Source organism: Microtus ochrogaster, unplaced genomic scaffold (assembly GCF_000317375.1).
Source record: "Microtus ochrogaster isolate Prairie Vole_2 unplaced genomic scaffold, MicOch1.0 UNK25, whole genome shotgun sequence".
NCBI lineage: Eukaryota > Metazoa > Chordata > Mammalia > Rodentia > Cricetidae > Microtus > Microtus ochrogaster.
Genome location: NW_004949123.1, coordinates 3,016,613 through 3,039,918, shown reverse-complemented (window position 1 = coordinate 3,039,918; position 23,306 = coordinate 3,016,613). Strand labels below are relative to the sequence as shown.

Genomic DNA, 23,306 nt, shown 5'->3' with positions numbered 1-23,306 from the left:
ACTGATTTGTTGTAGAAATTTGAATGGCGAGAAGGAAAAATAACAAGGTTAATCATTTACCCACCCAAGGGTTATTAATAATCATGTTCACTCTATTCAGAGAGCTGCAGTGTCTGTTTGATTTTCCCCTTTGTTTTAATACTTCTAAATCCCCCAAATAAAAGTTCCATTGAATTGCCCTTTAACTAATTAGATTTTATATAATGAGGGAAAAATCATCAGGCTAGTGTAGCAACATGGCAAATTGCATGGTGTGCTACATTAATTTTGAACTGTTTGCTGATGTTCTAGAAAGAAAGCTAAGGTCTCGGGTGTAATGCCTTTGGGGACTGTTTTATCATGTACCCAGTTTTCTCATCACAGATCCATTTCATATTTGTGTAAATAGCATTTCATATTCATGAAACCTTTGTTGTTATCCTAAAATTGAATGAACATTAGGACATGGCTGCCTTTTTAATCCTAAAAAAAAAAAAATCAGATATTCCGGTGAGAGGGTAAGAATCCCCCAGTTACAAGAAGAAGATTTGAGAGGTACCCATTTTTATTGACAACAATTGCCCATCTTGAGCCATTGACTCTTTTATGTTTTGACCTTTACCTAGTCGATTTTGAAATGTCAACCACTTTTTTAAGTGTGAGCTAAAATCTCTACCTTTGCTAGTTGTCTTGGTAGGATAGGATGTTTTCTAGATAGAAGATATATCAAGTTTCCTATACTGAACCCTCAAACAGATTACTGAGAATCCTTTAAGAATGTGCCAATTAATGACTTCTTGGATTACAAGTCTTCTTAGAGTGCCAATGGGAAGCCAACCAACTGACCATTCTACCTCCTGGGAAAAGTTATGCAGAGATATGTGATTTGAATTATAGGGACATGTTCCCCAAGTTTCTATTGAGTTCTGTTTTACAAATGGTAAAGCTGAGTCAGCTCAGAGTGGCCAAGTAACCTTCCCAAAGTACGATGAGCAGGACTGCCTATCTGACTTCATAGCATTAAATGAAGTGGAAGAGATTATATAAAGAAAAAAAATCTGGATTTATTGACTCCTGCCAAGACTCTTTCTATGTAGTTAAGAAATCCCTTGATTACTGAATTGACCCATTTCTGTACAGAGAGCCACAGATTTTGGAGAAAAATGGAATTATTTCACTGTGCTGTCAGCAGAAGATACAAGCATGGTGAATGAGGACAGAGGATCACAAACCTTTGCCCCAGTAAAGCATGTGGTTCCTCTACATACAACTTCCCAATAGACTTAGCAGAATGTGAGTATATAAATTCTGGGCTACTATAGATGTGAGTATGTGAGCTATGCAAATTATGTAAGAAGCTTACACATACTCCTTGAGAATAAACCAATCTTTTTATCATTTTTCAGTAAAATGCAGGTAACTGTTTCATCCCAAGGAGAGGCCTTCTACTATGACATTAAATTCATCTCTCCTCCCATAAGCTTAATGATGCTGTGTGTCTCGGAAGTAGGCAATATTACATTCAAGAGAATTTCTCCTGAAGAGCTTTGAGATCTTCCATAGGCACTTTCAATGAACATCCATACTGCCTTTTGAAGATTTCTCATGGAATACTAGCAATGATTATATAAATACAGTTTGGCCCTGTGGTATTATTCCCAACCAATCTACCCTTCATATTCCCTTGGACTTGTGCTTAATGAAGGTTCACCAGCATCTTTCCAGTAACAGCTTATATTATGGTGGTGTTTCTGAACCAAAAGATTATATTAACATTAGTGCTATTAATATATTGGAAGAACAACTCATCTAACTTACCTTACACATGAATCAAATAATGACTAGTTTCCAACTCCTACCTTGAACCTTCCACCATGCCCTTAGCAGTAGCACCATAGTACAAGATAGTATATGATGAATATTCTAGAAAAAGGTCAGTATATTTGTTCCTTGGATTGAAAAGAATGATCAGTTTACCCATCCCTTAAAGACTGTCCACAAGTGAACTGAAACTCACTTTCCTTTTTGGCTTAGTGAATATCACATGATAGAATATTTTATGGCAATCTTACCTTCAAAACTTGATTATATCAATCAGAAGTCTTTAGTTTCTGCTTCAAGATTGCTTTTCAGCTTGATTCACTAAGGTGTAGGCACTAGATGGTCAGTTTTAGCAATTCTAACATGGTTGGTTTTTTTTCCAATTTACAGTGCAGATACTTTTCCTTGGGAAACAAAAGAGAGAGAAAATGTTCTTTCTGATTCTCATTTTTATAACATGAATCTCAATTTTTCTATTTCATGAAAATGGATTTCAAGTGTTACAGCCAAATTGTTTTAGAATTTCTCACAAGGATTGTATTAACAAAAAGAATCCAGAAAAACAACATATCTGAATCATTTGCTAAGCTAATGAGTTTCCAAACAGAAATGTGAATGTTACCATCTTTATATTGTGAAAGGCTGAAATCTAATATTTATCAGAGTTTTGGAGATACTGTCATTCTGAACAGAAGAGTTCATTGATACCATCTAGAAGCAGATTATCTCTAGAGCAAACTACATCTTCATGAGACTTATGCAGATCAGAATAACTTGCTTTGGGAAAAATGAAGACTAAAAAAGAATAGGGGAGTGAATTCCTCTCCATACTGAGTCTGGAAAAACATTTATACTGTATTATTGATCTCCATTTCCATACTAATAGCTACTGGATACTCAGTGCCATGCAGCGTCTATAACATGTAACACCATTTTCTCCATTTTACCAATCAGAAAACTTAGAGAAATTAAGAACTTATAAAGTGATAGAATTTGAGGTCTGGCCTGAGCTCTGCTTATGTGTACCATATTTTATATAAATTTCCCCTTAATAGCTATTTTCTAGGCTCTTAATAGATAGTTTGAAATCTAAAATAACAATAGGGTAATTGTAACCTATGTATATTTCAGATATCAACACATCACTTATCTTTAAAGATGCCTTTTGTGCTATGTATGTTATGTTCTCCTTATCATGTACATAGGCATCTGTGAAGTCCAGTTAAGGAGGTAGCATAGTGAGACATCAGTCTATTGTCCCATATGACCCAGTGTCCCTGAAGTTTATTCCTGAGTGTTTGACCATCTGCAAATGATGATCTCTTTCCCGCAATGCTTCCTAAGCTCTGATGAAGGTGTTCCTCTGGGAGTGAAAGGGCCCACAACCAAAGCATACAGCAGTCATATCCTCTCATGGAGGGATCCCTAAAGAGCAAATGTGTTATCCTATTAGGTTTCATGCTTCCATAAGCTTCAGCATGATCTTGTTAAACCACGAGGGAGCTGCTGGAGTGACAGACTCGTCAGTTGAAAGAAATCTTGGAGACCACTTGCCCAGCATCTTTGTCTTAGGTATAAGGAAAATGGAATTCTGGCCAATTAAGAGCCAGATCGCTCATAAGTGGTGCAGCTGAGACCAGAATTCCTCATTTTATGACTCTCAGGGCCACTTGCCTCGTAATGAAGTACCATTCTGAAGAGCTAGAAATTCTCCTAGCTGATTGGAGAATAAAATGAAATCAATAAATTTGCAGCGGTTTTCCCAATACAGCACAAGTTCTCTTGGTGTACTGTAAGACTGTGCTGTCTGCGCTGTTTCTCTATTTGTAACAAGTAACCCAATGGTTAAGAATTCTCAGAGGCTTCATTACATTTGGATTTGATAAGATGGAATGCATCTCAGTTATGCTATCTGTACACTTTCCAATGAGCCTAATTTACTTCAGGGAATTAACTGTTTGTTATTATTTATTGAATCTTTAACTTAATGCCAGGTTATTAAAAGAAGCAACAGAATAAGAGAGTAATATGATAATTTTTTTTGTTTTCTAAGCTGACCATGAAATTATAAAACAAGGTATTTTTTAAAATTTAAGATGCAATATCAAGTTTTTTTAAATCTTGTGTTTGACCATATATGTAAACATATGAATAGACAGTAACCAGATATTTGAGTTTGGAAGCCACTGATATTAATACCGATTTCTCGGGATGCTTTTACTCTCTGAAAAGAACATATAGCATATACTATTTACCCCATTGGATGATTGGTATAAGGAGTTGTCCATCGTTCAGGAAAGCTAACAACCCTACATAACAACAGCTATTAGGGGGAAAAAATCTCTAATTATATTTTCAGGCAACAACAATGATTTCCATTGCCCAAGAAGCTATCTTAGTGACACAATATGGGGGAGATAAATGACATTCTATGCAGAATTATAGTCAGGGAACAGATAATAATGACTGTCCACCTTGTGAATCCCGTACAGGTCAGGTAAATTATCGATACTTTTTTTTTAAGTTCAAGAAAGACCGATAAACTACAACCTCAAATTCCCAGAAAAAAAAATCACAAAAACTAAGAAAAGACCTACCTAAATTAAAATAGACATCTAGTGTATTCAAATAGGGAATAAAATTAATTCATGAAATGAGTTGCTAAGATGTACTTATGAACTGTTATAAAATTGCTTATATTTCTGTCATTCTTTAGGACAGCCTTTCACTTCATGCCCTGCAGCTGGCCTAGGGTTGACTATGCAGCTAGGTTCGGATTTATCGCATAGAAACTTTCAAGTCTTTAGCTCCCAGGTTCTCAGATTATAGGCATGCCTGAAGAATTTCTTAAAATTCTTAATAAAAATCTATTAATAGAACAATAAATTAGATGGCCGTGTTTATTTCATTAAATACTAAGTATTACAGTTCTCAAGACTTCCCGTCTTTATGGCCTTTATTTGCCTCTCACGAAACTAATACTAAATTTGGTGCTAACAATATAAGTAACTAAAATAAAACTAGTTAAGTGAAATATTTTAAATAAACTATTTTGGCATAACTGTCTCAAAATGTAAATGCACAGCTTCCCAAAGCCGATCATCAAAAGCAATCAGACTTATTCCACTAATTCAGTACCTACCTAGGATCAGCATGGTGAAATGGAAGTCGTCTGCAACCTCTGAATCCCCAATCTGTTTGGCATGCATGTTGCCAAGTATTTGATTATTTAACAAAGCCCAGATAGAAATGCAGAAAAATATGACATTGTTTCTCTAGTCATAAATTTTGATAGCTATAGTAATACAAAGGTTTTCTTTGCTTGTGCATCCACGTGCGTGAAACCAGAGGAGGACAAAGCTGTGGCACCAGTGGGTCTGTGAGATTAGCTTTCCCAACAAGTTAGTCAGAGTAATATGAACATTCCATGTCTTGCAAGAATGTTATTTGCTATAATCTAATGATGGAGGAAACAATCTGGTAATACCTGTTTACAGTAGCCCAGCCACTTGATATCAATTCCTCAATTATTAGATACTTACCGAAGGTCTCTCAAAGGCTTTGTCCATCTTTGAAGAGATCTAATCTAATCAGGGAGACCAAAAGGAGATCTATGAAACTTTAACAAGCAGTACTAAAACTCATTCCAGGACACATCATCAATGAGACGTCAGGATCACCCACAGTAATGCGCAGAGGCAAGACAGAGTCACAGCTGCCCTGAGGACTGGGTGATCCCAAAGGATGACACACAAGAGATGTGTCTCCGAGCTGGCTTTAATGAATGAGATTCAATCATGAAATAGCTGCTTTACTAGCCTTGATCTTTGCACTTAACAAAACTGCCAGATTCAGATCAACAAGTCTTAAACGTGGAGGGTTTCTTCCCTTCCGTATAGTATTTGAGGCTTTACAACCTAAAGCAGAATTGATATTTTTAAATAAAACCGTGCCCTCAATTCAATTATTTCTTGTTCATAACAAGTAACTTTAGAAATGTATTTCAAGGAAAAATATCATGAAAATATACCCATAAATACAAGGCTTAGGAGTGATTGGAAGACCCTTTAGCAAGACATCAGTAATTCCTTTTCTCCTTCTCTGAGAAATTGCATGCATAAAAACAGGAAATAGATCTACTTCCTGTCAGAGATAATGGCTCACACTTAAAATATACCACAGTGGATCTCTCATGAAAGACTAATGCAACCAGTTCATATCTGTAAATATAAATTGAGTAAAATGGAAACTTCAAGTGAGAAATGATTTCTTTAGTGTTATCGTCTAGCTTCAGGCTTCAGTTTTACATATCAGTTTGGATTGCTGAAGTCCCTATTTGGTTATTTGTGTAAGAACACTCTACTTATTTCCAAAGTAAACACAAACCTTCATTAAAGAAGTAGCTATAAAAATAATGTCCATTCAATGTTTTGGGAGTCATCAATTGCTTGTTCTCGTTTGGTGTGGAAGTCATGTTTTGTTTAGGTGCATCACAACCAAGTTAAAAAAACAGGCATGTGGTTGGTGTCTTTGTCCATATAGATATATTTCTGTTTAGCCCAAATGACATCGTAGTTGGAAATAACATGCCCTGGTTTTTCCCGATGCATGCAGCTCCTCCAAAGTATAATAGGATATGGCCGAATATTTCTTCCCTTGAGGTTTCTAACCCAAAACAAGGTAGGAGCATCTAAAATTCCTACTGATAAAAAAAAATCCCGTGTTTGGGGGAAAAGATCCTACATACCAGCTTAACACTAAATAGAGCATTACCATGGATGCCTTGTCTTTGAACTAATCATAATTTGAATTTTTTTCTAACATGAAGATTGTCCTGACAATATTGGAGTAAAGAGGGACTGGAGGAGATGGGTGAGACAGCACGGAATTTATAAGTCTTGAACAAATGAACGTTGATAGCGTCCCCAAAAGCCTAGACTTTAGTTGTCATCACAGCTTAAAAATTTATGGGCACCACAAGCTCCTTCCTTCCCTTTTGACTTTTCTCAAGTAAACCACTGGTGCTTCCATTGTTTTGAGGGTCAAGATAAATAGATAAATGCAACACTAAAACTCCCAGTAGGTCAATTTTCTTTTACTGTTGCTCTATATTGACTTGGAAAACTTTGGTTCTCTCTCTCTCTTTCTCTGTCTCTGCCTCTCTCTCTCTTTTTCTCTCTCCATCCCTCCCTCTGCCTCTCTTCTCTGCTTCTGTTTCCCTCTCTTCTCTTTCTCACATATCTATGATAATGCATACATACACATTCTAATAAATTTTCTTGTTTGGTTACCTCTCCACCCCTCCATCTCCTTTACCAATGAACATTCTTCTTTTTTTTTTTAACCAGCTTTTAAATTTTTCCTGGTTTCTGTCTGTTCTAAGAACAGTAATTGTTTTATGACTGCTGATATTGGAAGGAAGGACGGAAGGAAGGAAGGAAGGAAGGAAGGAAAAAGGAAGGGAGGGAGGGAGTAATGGAGGAAGGAAGGGGAAAGGGGAGAAGTAGAAGGAGAGAGAAAGAAGTAGAGAAAGGGAGAGGAGGGAAGTGGGAGAGAGGAACTGACAGGATTATGTAGAAAGAAATAGAACTTTTAAAATGAATGATGAACTCCTTAGGCTGCAAGGTAATGTTAGATTCACACTGACATCTCGCCTATATGTGCATGCATTTGTATATAAATAGGAGCTCATCTCAATAGAAAACAGTGTTCTTTTGCCTTCTTTCTCCAAAAATAAAACACTCATCACTGACTTCTGCCTTCTTTAGTTATAGACAGGATGTTCCTTTTGAACTCTAATGAATACAGATGGAGGAGGAAATGAGCAAAAGGAGGAACCAGGAAATAGCTACTAACCAAAACAAAATATATTAGCAATTTGTTGAGGAGTCAAATTGGAAGGGCTGCATTTTCAGTCCACTATCAGTGATGAAATTGAGACTGTCCTAGATACATATATTACTAGCAAATAGAATTACCTTAATCATCTGCTCTAAATGAATTTCTTCAAGTTTCTGGGTACATATGTAGAAGAATAAATACAGACCATGCAAGTCCCTGTTAGTACAATTCTCTGAGGACTTGGGGGAGTCTTAGTGGCTTTATTCCTTGGCATGTTCCCTGAGAGCATCTTTGAAATGGTGCGCAGTATTTCCCACTGAATTCAGAAGTGCAACAAATATGCAAGAAAGGACCTAAGGCTTAGTACTTCTTTGCAGTGAGTCTTCAGCTGAATAAGATAATGCTTTGTTCCAATCCTGAAATGGACCCATTTGAATATTTTACTATGTTTTTGCTGTCTTGGGACAAAAATTTTCAGAAATATCACTAGGAAAAGTCAATTGTACTTTTTGGGATTCAGATAAGGAATTCAAATGAATCTGCTTTAAAGTGTAACGCAGCTGAATTAAGAGCTTAAATTTGAAATACTAATAAATGGAATGCTGTCTATCAGAGGTCAGTTCTGTGGAATTATAATTTTTTCTTGCCAACATCTGCAAGGACCCCCTAGCCCCTATTCTGGTTTGGGGGATTTTTTTGTTGTTGTTGTGCTGTTGTTATTTACACAAGCAACTCATCATGAATCTTTTCATGGAAAAGAAACAGCAGGCTTCCTTAGAGAGACAACCCAATCATGAACAAAGTACATGGCACAAATGGAATACACACAAAGAGGAAATCGCAATTTTTAGAGGGATCCCTGTTCAAGGTAACTCTGAATACTGCTGAATGATTGGCCATGTGACTTCGTTCTGTGCTGTCTAGTCAGTTCAACAACGACAAATGGCCTAGCTGATATGTCGACAGACAGAGTAACAGTAAACCGATTGATTGACGTTGCTCATTACCCCAACGATACAACAGCTACCTGTGAAGTGGGACATTCAGGGATCCTAACATCCATATTGTGATGAGGATAAGCTTTGCTCACTGAACTCTACTTAAATGCTATTTCTCCTTCCTGCTAAAATGTAAGCTTCTAAACTTTATTATTAATAACGATGTTGAACCATTTTCAGTCAAATAGAAGCCTTCCTTATAATTGCAACAGATTGCCAGGAAGAAACTATATAAATATTCTCTTCACTTAGGGCTCCAAAAAGTGGGTTGGTAATAAGGTATTAACTACAGTTTGAACGTTTCGCTGTTTCTAATTTGCTGTTCATTTTTTTAAACCTATGCAGTTGCTCCCAAATTAGCTTTGTCAACAGTTTCTTCTGTTCAAGTTGCAAACCACAAGCGAGGTAGGAATTCTTGGATTCATACAGTGATCTCATGGTGTTATGTGTTGTGAAACATTGCACTGTATGAATCTGGAATATCTGTGAAGTGTACCCATCAGCTTATTGGTGAGGCATGTTGACTGATCCCAGCCTATGCACCAACGAGGACTGAGAACGCTGTACATATGAAAAAAAAAATGGCTTCACTCAGAAATTCAACTGCAATTGAAGATGCTGCAAATTTTGTTTTCTGAAAAACTACTGAACGAGTAGGAATTATGATAGTTTAGGTTCTCTGGTAGATCAGGAATTTGAAAACACTAACACTTATGTTGTTTTGTATTGAAAATAAGAAAAGTGACTCGCAGCGGGTCTCAAGAAAGCCAGAAGGCAGCCTCTATATGGTGCCCATTTCACTTTGTGACAAAGGAAATGACACAGAGTTTTTGATTCCAAACATGGTTTTTAACGGATGTGAAAAATATCCGTGAAGATCTGGTCTTGATTAAGTATTGATCCTGTCACTTTCTTTACATTAAAATGAGCAGTTTGCTCATCTGTAAGTCATGAATGGCCAGCTCTAGCTAGCATCTGTCATTCACAGAATGAAGATTTTTCAGGAAACATGAAGACCATGTTTTTATTTCTTCACCAATTCCCTTTAAATGTCCTCTGTAACAAGTGTGTCTTGTTTTCCAGTCTTCGCTGTTGGGCATATGTCTTCCTCCTTGTTTCTTATTTTACCTTCCATGGAACTCGTCTTAACAAAAATCTGAACTTGATATAATCTTCTTGGTAAAATACCCAGAGAGCTTTCTTCTTACAGAATGAATTTGGCTGTTTTTAAGATTGCAGCCAATGCTGAATTTATATTGGAAGCATATAGGGAAAAGAAAAAAGTTGGTCAATAGGCAAAAAAAAAGGAATGGAAAATGATAGTATTTAAATGATATCTTCATGCCTCAAGATGTACTTTGACCTGGGAATATTGAAGATTCTTTTTGGAGGGACTTGCATCCAGGTGGAGAATTTGAGGAAAGCGGCGATTAGAGGAGAGTATGATAGAAGGGGTCCCCATTCATGATATGCAAATTTATGGAATGGAACAAAAGAGATAAAGGAGGAAGAAGACAAGAGGGGACTGGTGCCCTTTTGTTCACCTTTCTGCTTAGTCTACAAAGGGCCTCTTGACATGAGTTTGACTCTGTGTCCTCTAATTTCTTGAGGTCAGAGCACTAATTAGTGGCAAACACATTCCAGAAGCAGGAAGAAGCCCACTAATAGAGACTTATCATTAAAAATGTTCAGAAGATGCTCAGCGGCTGTATAAGGAGGCAAGGCAGAGTTGAGGGAATAGAAATAAAAAGAATTCTAGAGTTTCTTCATTGCCTTTGTGGGAAAGACCTCAGAGGAAGTGCCATTCTGTTAAATCGATGAAAGAAAAAGAGTTCCCACAATTGTTATTCCTTTGCCTTTTTTCTAAAGTGACTTTCCCCATTTTTTCTATGCGAATGCCTGATCAATAGCTTTTAATCTGAATAGGCTTTCCTTGCTTGAAAAAAAAAATACACCTAAGGTGTATTTTGTTGTCATTGTTATAATCACATGGGTGATGTATTATTATAATTATGAAGACAACAAGAAAAAAGACATAGAAGGAAAATACAATCTGTTCTTCTTCCTGATGTCATTTTTTCTTCAATTGACTTTGTCTCTGACTTTTTGCTTTCCTGTGATTCCTATCCGCTGAGGTCTTCCACAGCCAGTGTCAGTCAGATGAAACCTTGTGGAAAACTTAAGAGGGGCATGGGTCTCTGTTGCCATAGAAAGTCAACTTTGAGCTCTCTTCTTCCCTGAAGCATCTCTAGCCTGCCCTAGTGCTAAGTGGCCACCAAGAAGTACCTCATTATCATAGGCACCTTGCATGATGGAACATACACCATATATATGATAGATCTAGACATAATTGTAGGTGTAAATACAATATCTTCTGAGCAGATAACTAATCCATGGCCGAAACCACGTTCGATTGTTGCACGTTAGGGTTTTCTACTGTTTCTTAGGCTAGTGATGCTTCTAAATTTCCTACAGTGCAAAAAGAGTCCAACCCAACAAAATATTTGGCTCCAAGTGTCAATCACACTCACGTATGGCTCGACCTCTTTCACTTTACCTCCTCCCATAAGGTGCCTGCTACAGGAGAATCTTGATAAATTGGTTGCCTGTGCTTGCCCCGCCACACCATATACTCATGTATGTGTGCTCTCAAGACTTTAGCTCTGTTTTGCCTATCGGATTATACATTACAACATGATTTGAAATTTAAAAACATAAAGGCACAACAATTTGCAGAAAGCTGCTTTTTTTCTTCCTAAACTGGCCTGTACATAGATGTATTCACTCAGCTAATCGAATCACTAACTCAGTTATATCTTATTGTGTGCTGCTGTTTTCCTAAATCGTTTAATGTGCAGGATACAGTCAGACTCTCTTGGGATTTGAATGGTAAAAGAATAAATTCAAAGAAACTTTCTTCTGTGTCTTCTCTGTCTCCCAAGGGAGGGTGATTTGGGATCATCATTCACTGATTTATTTTCTCATTCAATAGGATTTCTGAGTGATTAGCATATGTCAGGCAATGCTTTAAGTTCTGTGGTTATAGCTGGGAACAAAGCAGGCATAGTGTGGACACACGTGTTTACACTGAATGTAGAGCGAAACCTACATTTTAAATGCAATTTTCAGGCATTATAAGTGCTAAGAAAAACATCACAAAGGATTAAGAAATTGGAAGATGAGGGTGTTTAAGTAGAGGGGCTCTTATTTCAGATAAAGTACCGAGAGAATTTTCTTTGGCCTGGGACTTGACTCAGAAACTGGACTGGGGAAACAAGTGCTGGATAATGTTTGCAGAGATGTCTGGAGAGAAATGTGTTCAACCTAGCTGACAGACAGTGTGGTTGCTGAGATGTTCTGGGTGTGTTTTAAAAGCTATAAGGAGGGATCCTGCAGCAAGTGAGGAAGAAAGTGGAAAAAGCCCAGAAGAAGTCAAGGGCTGGTAAACTTAGGAATCAGGGAGCTTTCTTTTATGAATGAGATGGGAAGCCATTAGAACTGTGAAGAGTGAGGTAGCCTGGTCTAATATGACCTATCATTGGGTCATTCTCACTGCCTGAAAGGGCAGCTTAGAGATGATGACAGTAATGAGGGTGGTGTTTTCTGAACTAAGGATGAGATGGCAGTGATGGATAGAAGAGGCCATCTTTGTCACAAATATAAAAGCATAGCCAGTGGATCATCTGTTGGTTGTAAGGGGTGGGAGAGGAACCAAGGACAACACTGGAATTTCAACCTAAGCAGTGGATATAGTTGGAAGGATGTAGTTTTTACATCTTGAGATGAAGCCATCTGCTGAGCAGCGTGATTAGGAAGGGACTCCAACAGCTCAGTTTCAAGCGTCTTAAAGTTAAGATGTTAGTGAAGGGTCTTGACAGAGATGGTGAGAAGGTTGCTGCATGCAAGATATGCATCTGAACGGAGTCTCACTAACTAGGTAGCTGGTTCAGGATGTAAAATAGTATTTTGGAGTCCTCTACATATAGATGGTTTTGAAGTCTACATATAGATAGATTTTTAACTCTTAAAAAATATTAAGGGTGCATCTAAAAACCATAAAGTTCCAAGGACTTAAACTCTGAGACATTTAAAGTACAAAGACAAAAAAACAACAAAAAAAAACAAATATATAAAACAATCACAAAAACAATGGGTAAGGGAGAAGAAAATCCAACATAGAGTGGTAATGGGAAGGACTGTCAGGGACCCCAGAAGACTCAGCTGCAGTGAATGAACATAAACCTCAATGAGATTTGTTTCAAAATAGTTGGAGAATATATTCCCATCCATGTGTGGCTGCTTCCATTTCAGCATGGCAAGGTAGAGAATTTAATTTAATCCTTAAGGGATTTTCCCAGGAGACTGAGTAGGGTGTAAGAGTATAGTGAAAAGCTGGGCAATGGTGGCGCACGCCTTTAATCCCAGCACTCGGGGGGCAGAGGCAGGCGAATCTCTGTGAGTTCGAGACAAGCCTGGTCTACAGAGCTAGTTCCAGGACAGGCTCCAAAAACACATAGAAACCCTGTCTCGAAAAAAAAAAAAGAGTATAGTGGAATTGATAGAAGAAAGTGAGATTATAAGAAGGTTCCTTAGATTCTACGATTCACAAGAAAAGACAAGAAGATGTGGTAGGTCAGTGAATTGAAGAACTAAGGAATTATCAAACAATTATTATCTGATCTTGGGACTTTTAATCAGAATTACAACTCAAATTGTATCATTAGAGATTATTCATGGACTCTGCTTGAATAGGGAATTAGTAAAGGATGGTAAATTCATAGATCACTGAAAAATAATAGGACAGTATTATAATCATGGACGAATAATTCTTTTTGTAAAATTTTATTAACTTTATTATAAAAATACTTACAAATAAATTAAAACATCACATACAAAAATTAACAAGACCAAAATTCTACACAACTTAATCAATTCACAGTTATAACTGATATATGTATATAAAGTATTTTATCTATGTATTATTGCAGTCTCTTTTAAATTACTTTCAAATTATAAGTTTATATTCTCAAATATATCATTGCCAGAGAAGGAAACTTTGTCAACATCTCTGAAACAGTCTAGAAAGACTTAAAAAATCAAGTTATCATTAGCCTACTTCCTAGAAGATCTTTGATTTTTAATATCCACTTACCTTTGGAAATATGTTTATAATAGTACATGTTTAGTAGATTATGGTTTCTTAAATAACTTTTATCAATTCTCCTATCAAATTAACAATTTGATTTTCAAACAGGACCCACAAGTAGTTAGTGCCATCACAGGAATGAAGATAGAGTAGATTGGGTAATTTGTTTCCAATGTAGTTCACTTCAAGATCTAGAACTTGACTGCTATCAGTGGTATTGTTACTGACAGGGCATTTGTTACCTACTCAAATAGATTTCCATCCTTTCATTCTCAAATTGAAGTTCCAAAACCCCTTCTAGGTCCTTTTCTTCCTCCTGGTTCTTCCCTGTTTTCATCCACATCCCTATTCCCTACACACCTATATAACTAATCTCTAGTCAAGGAAGCCATGTGGTTTCTGGTTTCCTGCCTTGTTCTTGTTTCTCTTTTAAGCAATTAAATTCAGCAAGTTACTGACATTGCCATGTCTCTCTTCTACCTTTTCTCATCTCCCATGTCATTTCCTCCTCTGTTTCTAGCCAAATTGGATTTCTTTTCATCAGGATCTTGACCCTGATCTCAGTGTCTATTGGAGTAACCAGATCTCTGGCCAATGAATATACACTGATCTGATAAGTTGAAGCACAGCAAATATAGTATATAGTATATATGTATATAGACATGTGTCATCTCTCCTTATTCTATCTTAATTTATATGCTTATTTCACTCTGATAATTAAAGTGTTATGTTTCTAAAAAAGATTTATGTAAGTTAAAAAGTAAATTAACATCTGTAAGAGTTCTGAGGCTGTTTTCCATAAAATATGGAATGAATGAAAGAATGAATGAATGAGCTCAAATAGTGACTTTATTCAGCTTCATAATTGGGTAAAATCAAAGATAAGACATTAATAAGATGAGTATTTATAGATAAACACAGTTAGCAGAATCATAGTTCACTTTTCTTTAAATATCAACCGGGCAATTTCCCATACTTTGTTCCCATAGAAGTGTCCTTCCCAATTTTATGATAGTTATTAAATATTTATTTATGCCAATAAAGGTATTGTCTTTACCATTTATCCTTAAAGGTTGAATTAGATTAAAGCAATGTCTTGTGTTGGTTGAGATGCAAGAGAGGGAAATCTAATGAATCTCCGTTCCCTACCAGCTCCCATCCTCTTCGTGTCTCTGTAATTCATACTGTAATCGCTCCTATAGCCTCATGGTCATCTCTGACATTTTACAGGGAAAGGGGAGCTAAATCTGGGGTACAGTAGGTTTCTGATCCCTCCTTGGTACTAGACATAGTAAGGATTGAGAGAAAGAAATTTTAAGTGTTTACCCATAGGAATAATCTCCCCATATTTTGCATTTTTTCTGTATCACATAATCTTGTGTGTTGGACCTGAAAGAGACAAGAAAGACGTAGTCTGTTAACATTGGCAAAAAAACAAAATTAAGAATAGTGTCATTGCCGAAATCCTTATGAGCTTGCCATGATGTCTATGAAGCAAGCAAGGAAGAAAAAAGTGAGACAAAAGAGCCATGGGAGTCAGCGGATCCACACACCTGCTGCTCATATGCTTCCCTCCCTCTTTTTTAGGATTGCAAAGACGGAAGGAGAATGGGGGAAATGATGCAAAGTCAGTAAAGTTTTTCTTGTACAAAATTAGACTTTTGCATCAGTTGAAACTGAGTTCTTCCTAAATTTTAAAAGGTGTGCACCTGCAAATGCTTCTGTTCATCCTGTCTGCCAAGAACTAACAGTCTTTAGTGGTGTTTGTCCGACCTTTCTATCCTGCTTGAAACAGCCACTACTTTCATGCCAGTCACAGCCACCTGTTGTCACCATGTGTTTTGTAGGTTCCCATGTATGTAATGTCATCCCCACCATCTTTTCTCCATCCCTCATTTCACTCAAGCATGCAGTGTGCTATTTCTCTGCTGCTGTATACATTCTGTATACATTTCTGTTCTTCCTTGCAAGACTGTGAATGCTTCGGCCACTCCAATCGGTGCAGTTATATCGATCTGCTAAACACAGTCATTTGTGTGAGCTGTAAACACAACACTAGAGGGCAGCACTGTGAGTTATGCAGGCTGGGCTACTTCAGAAATGCTTCTGCACAGCTGGACGATGAGAATGTGTGCATAGGTCAGTTCCATTATGATTTCAGCTTTTGTTCTGTGCCTTTGAAGCTATGGGGATCTGGCTAGGGTTGAGAGGCTGGTGATGTGCAAATCGCTGACCAGAATGAATATCATCAATGGAGCAAATATCCTTGTAGTAGACTGAAAATTTGCTTGCATTTGGATAAATTCATACTTGGTGTGGGAGGGGGTTAGAATTTGAATCCTAATATTGTTACATTAAAGATGATGTCATGAGAAATCATCTTTAGGAAATTAAGAATATTCGAATTTTCTTTCTCCATTTTCTTTTCTTTCTTCCTTTTGTCTTTTTTTTGCATGAAATCTTAATCACCTCAAATTGTACATTCAACCTTTAAAATGATAATTAACTATATTCGATATGAAGCTTTGTGGTAGAGATTTGAGTATAACTGATGATCTACAACTATTGGTACATAAAAATGTTGCCATTAAGAATTGAAAACTACTAGCAAGTTCCAATGCAGACGTTTGTCTACCTTTTCTATCTACAGTAATGAAATTCCATTTATTGGATTTTTCTATTGTTCCCCAAAGAACAAGTAATTTCTCAAAACTTCTCCAGGTTATATATTGTTAGATTATAAGATATATTAGCCTTAGAAAATAGGGTTCTGGGATGGGAGATCCCTCGCCCGTGACTAATTCTTCTCACCTGGAAAGGATCACGTGTTCCTTCTTTTCTGAAAAGCTTCTCCTACTTCCTCTGTAGAAGGACCTGACGCTAAGGAAGGAGGTCTGGAGGCAAGCTTGACTGGGAACACTTGTAATCTGTACAAGTGGCAAGTGAATGCAAAAATGTCAGGATTTTTAAGGCAGGCCTTAGCTATATAGTGAATGGAGACCAGCCTGCATTGCATGAGACCCTACCTCGAAAACAGTGGAGGAAGAAAGCCTAATAGAAAAACAATAAATGGAATTTCATTCTATAGTGTCCTCTGAAAATGCAACTGTTGGAAGCGTGATGTCTGTTACTACGCCAGCAGTTACACAGACCACCATTCTTAAAAACCAAGTTTCCAACAGAGACAAAGTTCAGTGGAGTTTGTAAGTTGGAAGAGTAGAGCATACAAGATGGAAACTGACAAGAAAAGGAAAAGAAACAGTTTTCCAGTTCAACTATATGTCTAGGATCCCTGTTTTCTGCCTGTGATGTGACAGTCACAGAGAGTCTTGCCAAATATCATTAATTAGCTGTATTATTGTGAGTTTATTTGGACCAAATATGCACAAATATACTGTTTATGTTTGCAGTATTTTCTATTTTTCAAAGTGCTTCCTTATTTGTTATCTGTGAATTAGTGGAGAAAGCACTGGAGTTAGATGCTGGAGAGCTGGGTTCAAGTCCCAACTTGCTATTCCCTAGCTGTGTGCCTTAGGTAAGTCCTTTAACCCTCCTGGCTTGTTTGTAAGCAAGTGGACAGGAAAAACATTCGGCAAAGTATGTACTGACCTACCTGCAACTTTAAAAAGAAACAAAAGACAAAAATTCTCATTAACAAAATAGTAGGGTAAGTATTATAAACAAAGACTTTTCCTTTTTCACACCTGAAAAAAAGACATATTGACCCAACTTCCACACTCTTAGCAAAGACCATCCTGACTCCATACTGAACACTCCCTCCTAACCGCTCTGGAACAGCTAGCAAAACTAAAGATGCCTAGATTTTACCTCTAGTATGCTTCTTGTAGGATAGCAGCCCTCCCACTGATATCTTATGAGCAGGATTCCAATTACCTTTCCAACACTTGGATTACAAAGACTTGGGGATAGTAATAAGAACCAGAAGATGCACAGCTGCCTGGAATTTTGAGCACAGGAACTATTCTGCTAAATCCCACTTGTGGAAATGCATAAACATCATGCTATAAATATAGGAAGAACAGAAAAGGTAAAGTTAATAGGAACACTGGAATAAACCCTAACCCGGTTTTTTTCTAAATACAAAATACATGAAATTAAAATGTTTCAATTTAAATATTTTAAATAAAGCAAAGCAAAAAAAATACATTGCTGAGGCCCTACTATAGCAATTGAGAACTAATTTTACTGCAATTAGTACAGAAAGAACTAATGAAATCAAATGGATATTTCCTTAAGTCATTCTCACTCACTGGGAACTAATCTCAGATACTTTGAATTCTATCTGCATCATCTCTAAATTTAAAAAAAAAAAAGCTTTTCAAAAGACACCTTGCAAATTCTTTAGCAATTGGCAGTTAAATGTACTATCCCAACTTTGAGGGAATATCTCACATCTCTCATCTACCCAAGGTCTATCAAGACATCTTAAAGTCATCTTGTACTATGGCAGATATGCAATGCTAGTTCATGTTGCTATGGTGATTGCTGCATTGTAGTTACTGTTGTTGAATTTACCCAGTTTTCATACAAACTCCAAACACAGTCGTGTCTTCAGGGATGCATGACATTTCCCCCTGATGATGCAACAATTATATGATGGCATCCTTGCATGCTTCTGTTTCCTATAAACTTGAGCATTAAGTGGGAATCTCGAGGACACATGGTTTCTGACCTTGGGTAATCACTGTTAATAATTCCCCTAATAAGCTCTGCATCAAAAACACGTGGTTCAGCAGTTGCTACTAAACATATCTCAAAGTTAGGAGGCATTATTTTTAATTCTCCTTGAAACCCAGCATCAGGTAATCAGAGGTAACTTACACAGAACAAAAGGAAACTCAAGATGATTTTAATGCCCACAAAGAAATTGTACTGTAAAGCTCTAATGCTTTAATTGAGCTGTGCAAAGTATTTTATGCTGTTTCGCAATCTGACAGTCTGCATTTTCCTCATCATTTCAGCCATCCTCACTCCCCATCTACCACTGAATAGAGCTCCATACATCTGAAAACCTGAATTATTTGTGTGCAAGGTGAAGGAGGGAAAACCTTATGTCTCCTTGCCATTTATTTTCCTGACTACGATTTTACTTGCTAGCTTTCTTATAGCAAACACTGGAACATAGTGTGGTTTTGGTGTTGGAGATGTAGTTTTAAATTTTGTTTAAAACCTACCTTATTGACCAAGGAGAAGTAACTGGAACAGCATGTGATCCATGATGCCCAGATACAATTCTACTAATTGACTTACAAAATAGCAGTGCCTCATCATCAATGGATACATTTTATCAAGTGAGAATCATTCCAGTGTAGCCCAAACTCAGTGAACACAAATGTCCAAACACGAGAATTTTAAACTATTCCTAGACATACATTAGAATAGAAGATGCCACTTCAAAAGCCTGGTTATTAAATACAAGTCAAGCCAAGAAAAGAAGAAATGTTTTGAAATTTTGTTTTTGTCCCCCCACACACACATTGTTAGTTTTATAAATGTTTGTTTCATGAGGATGCTTAGCTCAAAAACCTGACTTAATACAAAATAAATCATAATTTTAAGTACTGACTACACAACATTTGGAGAAATTTTCATTTGTCTCAATGACAAAGTTCGAACAAAAACCTCCCGGTCTCTTCATCATGGTAACTCCAAAGTCTCATTGCCAGTGACATGAGCTCAGTTATAATTAAGCTAATCTCCACAGGGCTTCAGTCAATGGGTTACTATATGATTTTCTTTTAATTTTGAGCAAGAGAACATTATAAAGGATCCATCTTAAAAAAAAATTGAGAAACAGAAATCCATAGCAGCCCAGCCAAGATCTTGCAGCATGGGAACAAGAAAAGGAAGAGCAGTTCTGAAATCCCTTGCCACAAACCACCCGAGTGCCTCAAGCTGGGGGAACGATAAGTTTCCCTGTTCCAACTGCAGCTTTGAACACTCTAGAGGTTCAGACATTAAGATGCCCTGCCAAGAGTCTGTGAGGACTCAAGGAATCATTTTTATTATGCAAGAAAGTTACTTTGCCCTGCAAACAAAGTTGCAATGAAAAATATATATCTCAACGTTTGTCTTTGTTGAGATTTATCTGGGAGTATGAAATTTATTTGTCTTTCATGGTTGTTCATAAAAGCTATGTGATCATGCTCAGCAAATACCAGCTCTAAGGGCTCATCTCAAAGTAGGCTCTACATGAATAAGTTAAGGCACCATCCCAGATCGTGAAGCAAAACTACCTTTAAATGAATAAAGTGCACCCATATTGCACTTGAAGATGCTCAGCCATTCTCAGATATTGAGTGTAGCAGATAAACCCATTTGAATAATTTAAAACAGATTTTACACTGATGGAATATTGATTTATCCTTGATATACACACTTCTCATGGCATTCATTAAACAATCTAAAAAATTCTCCAACAAATGGAATCTCCATTATGATCTGTTACTGGTGAAAGCATGATGTCTTATTTCCTTGGAAGGGTTCAGATATTTTCCTCCCATATCATAAAAACAAGGCCATGGAAGGCTGAGCAAGTAAATAAATGGCCCTGACATAGGCAGACTTGCCAAAGCATTTCATTAATGGGCATCTTCCGCTAAGTAAGTGAATGCATCTAAGTAAATGAAGCTCCTGTGTTGATAACCTCTAAGCCATGAGAAGTGTCTCCAGCCTGTGTGTTGTCTTGTTTCTACAGAGTGTTATTGTAACCCTTTGGGCTCAGTCCATGATCGTTGTAATGGCTCAGGATTTTGTGAGTGTAAGACTGGAACAACAGGGCCTAAATGTGATGAGTGTCTGCCAGGAAATTCCTGGCACTACGGCTGTCAACGTAAGTAAATGTGGGAGCTGCCCTCTGCCTGCTGCAGCATGGCTGATTCCGCTTGTCTAGGCTGGTGTGTGCAGCATCTCAGAGCAGAAAAAGACCCAACCAGCTGATAAGCTCCAAAGGCTACTAAGTGCCCCAGCCTGCATGAAGGAGAGTGATCTATCAGCTGTCCACTGGCTTCCCTGAAGCTTGCCTGATTGTCCTCTGATGGCTAGCGCAACTTACGTTGAAATATTGTATGGCAATGCATATACCTGGTCGGACCATAAATTAAGTGGCGCAATAGGGAACCCGGCTTGGAAATCCTCACCACAAAATGAAGTGCGATGTGTATGTGGTTAATATATTTCCTGCACTGAAAGCTACCTTGGAACTGCATAGTTCATAAATTCCACAATATCTACATAACTTATAACCACCCTTGCTATCATGCCCATCACTGAATCTTAACCTGGATCCCGAAGGTAATCAGTCTTAGGCATATGGAAATAACACGGTAAAATAAATGACCAAAATCAATATTGGTCAAAAGCAGGGTTTGGTGCCAGAAGAGTGAGTCCAGCCTCATTCCTCTGGGGACTAGCAAGTCTTCTCAGAAGCTCGTTAAGCAGGTGGCATGCAGGGGGTACATGCAATCGAAGTGCTCAAATCTGAGCAGAAGCTTCTGGCCCCCCTTGTAACTTTGTCTGCCTTTTAATTCTTTATTCACTTCCCTTTCCATGTCTATAAACTTACAAATATGATATGCCCACAAGCCTCATCCTCTGAAGCAGAGATAACTGATAAAACAAAAAAATAGAGCAAACTGCAGAGGTCATTTCAGTTGTATCGCTGTCACATCAAAGAATCAAAGATAAAGAGGTATGGAAAAGAGGTTTCAATAGCTGACTTTTATACATAGCCTTAAATATGAAGGATAATTTCATTTGAACATGTAATTAGTATCAAAATTACTGAAGATATATATTCTAATTTTTATGGTCTTTGGAAGTAACTGGGTATTCTTTAGTTACAGAATATCTCAATCCACACTACCTGTCTGACGGGACCTAAGGACTCTGTGTCTACCCTACCGGACAGCACAGATACAATCCTGTGTACTTATTTCTCATTTGAGTGAAATGGCACCATGCAGAAATTGTCTGGAGACAATTTCTACAAGAAGTTATGTTATTTCTACAACACAATCATTTTATTTTCTATATGAAATTAAAGATCGAAAATACTATCACAATAACTACTGGCATTAAGATTTTACTATAACTATGTTCAGAAACTAATCTAATTTTCTATCTGCCACTCATGGAATTTCTAGGTTTCTAGCAGCTTCTTTGTATGTAACATAAAATGACATGCTATGAAAAGCTGGACCATGACAATAGGCAAAGACATCTGGCATTGGACAGGTCAATATTAGAATGGGTATCAAGAGCTGGGCACTGAGAAGAACACTGAAGGACACTCAAATAGCCAGAAGTCAAGCATCATGATTGCAGAGTAACTCGAGATAAGGCTAAGGATTAAAAGTCCTGTCTGCTGTAATTTTCCTGAAAGCACTTATCCTTAAAAGTGATCCCTAAAATGACATAAAGCAGGACTCAGAAGGCAGGCCATCAGTCCTCAAAGAGATGAGCATGAGACCCAGAGCTGGTCCTCAGTCAAAAGCAGCAAAGGAGAAAGAGATGCAAAGGTAGAAACAGGTACCAAGATTCAACATAAAAAGAATAGAGATATTGTAGTTGAGAGAAACTCCGCAGAGAGAAAGTTTAGTGGGAAATGCTTCTGTTTATGTTTGTTTGAGACAGGATCTCATTATGTAGCCCAGACTGATCTTGAACTCACGATGCTCTTGCCTCAACTTCCTGAATACAGGTTTTAGAAATTTGCGCTACTATTCCTGTTTCCTAATGTAAAGTCTGATGAGGAAGAAAGAAAAAAAGGAAGGGAGGGAGGGAGGGAGAAAGGGAGAGAGGGAGGAAGGAAAAAAGGAAGGAAGGAAAGAAGGAAGGAAGGAAGGAAGGAAGGAAGGAAGGAAGGAAGGAAGGAAGGAAGGAAGGAAGAAGGGGTTCTACTAGAATGTAATAAGAGCCAGACTTTGATGAGGATACAAATTAATTTTATCTTAAGGCAGTATAACCCCTCACTCAGCTACTTCTGCACTAGTGATAGGGATACCATAAGAAGTTCTGTCTCCTGAGATTTCCCTCTGGAAACAGAAGGCTGGATTTGAGTCTCTTATTTACAATTAACAAAATCCTCTGTGCCTCCACACCCAGCAACTCCAAAGCTTTTATGTGGATCACTGGCTAGGAAAACATTTGAGTAGGTATTGAGTGCTTCCTGAAATATGGGTATTGGGTGAAGGTTAGAGGCCTCAGGATGTGAACAGAGAGCTGCTGTGACGTAAGGTCATTGTATTGAGTAACAATTAGAAGAGAATGAAGGCAGAGCTAAGGGAAATGTGCACACTGATACGTGAGTGGTGCTCGGTGGAAAATGAAACCCCTGAAATAAGAGGCCCATGAGGTAACTAGTGAGGAATTTCTTGGGAGCCTTCCAAGGCAGCGAGTGCACAGAGATGCGTGAGCCAATGTATTGCCTGAGGGATATCAAATGGTTTTTTGTGTGATTCGAGAAGTGTGTGTGTGTGTGTGTGTGTGTGTGTGTGTCC

The 23,306-nt window shown here is 37.6% G+C and overlaps 1 protein-coding gene across 5 annotated transcripts in view; it reads left to right on the top strand.

The window, feature by feature from the left end:
- Positions 1-23,306, top strand: part of Ntng1 (netrin G1) — a 341,720-nt gene that overhangs the window by 274,078 nt on the left and 44,336 nt on the right. The window contains exons 6-7 of one of the 5 annotated variants that reach the window (XM_026789643.1): positions 15,757-15,924; positions 20,504-20,638. The exons of 1 other annotated variant lie outside the window; for it this stretch is intronic. In XM_026789643.1, coding sequence (XP_026645444.1) covers positions 15,757-15,924; positions 20,504-20,638 — 303 coding nt within the window. Of the gene's footprint in view, positions 1-6,414; positions 6,495-8,984; positions 9,045-15,756; positions 15,925-20,503; positions 20,639-23,306 lie in introns of those variants that run through there. 3 more of the 5 variants (XM_026789644.1, XM_013354034.2, XM_026789646.1) reach the window with 3 other exon arrangements.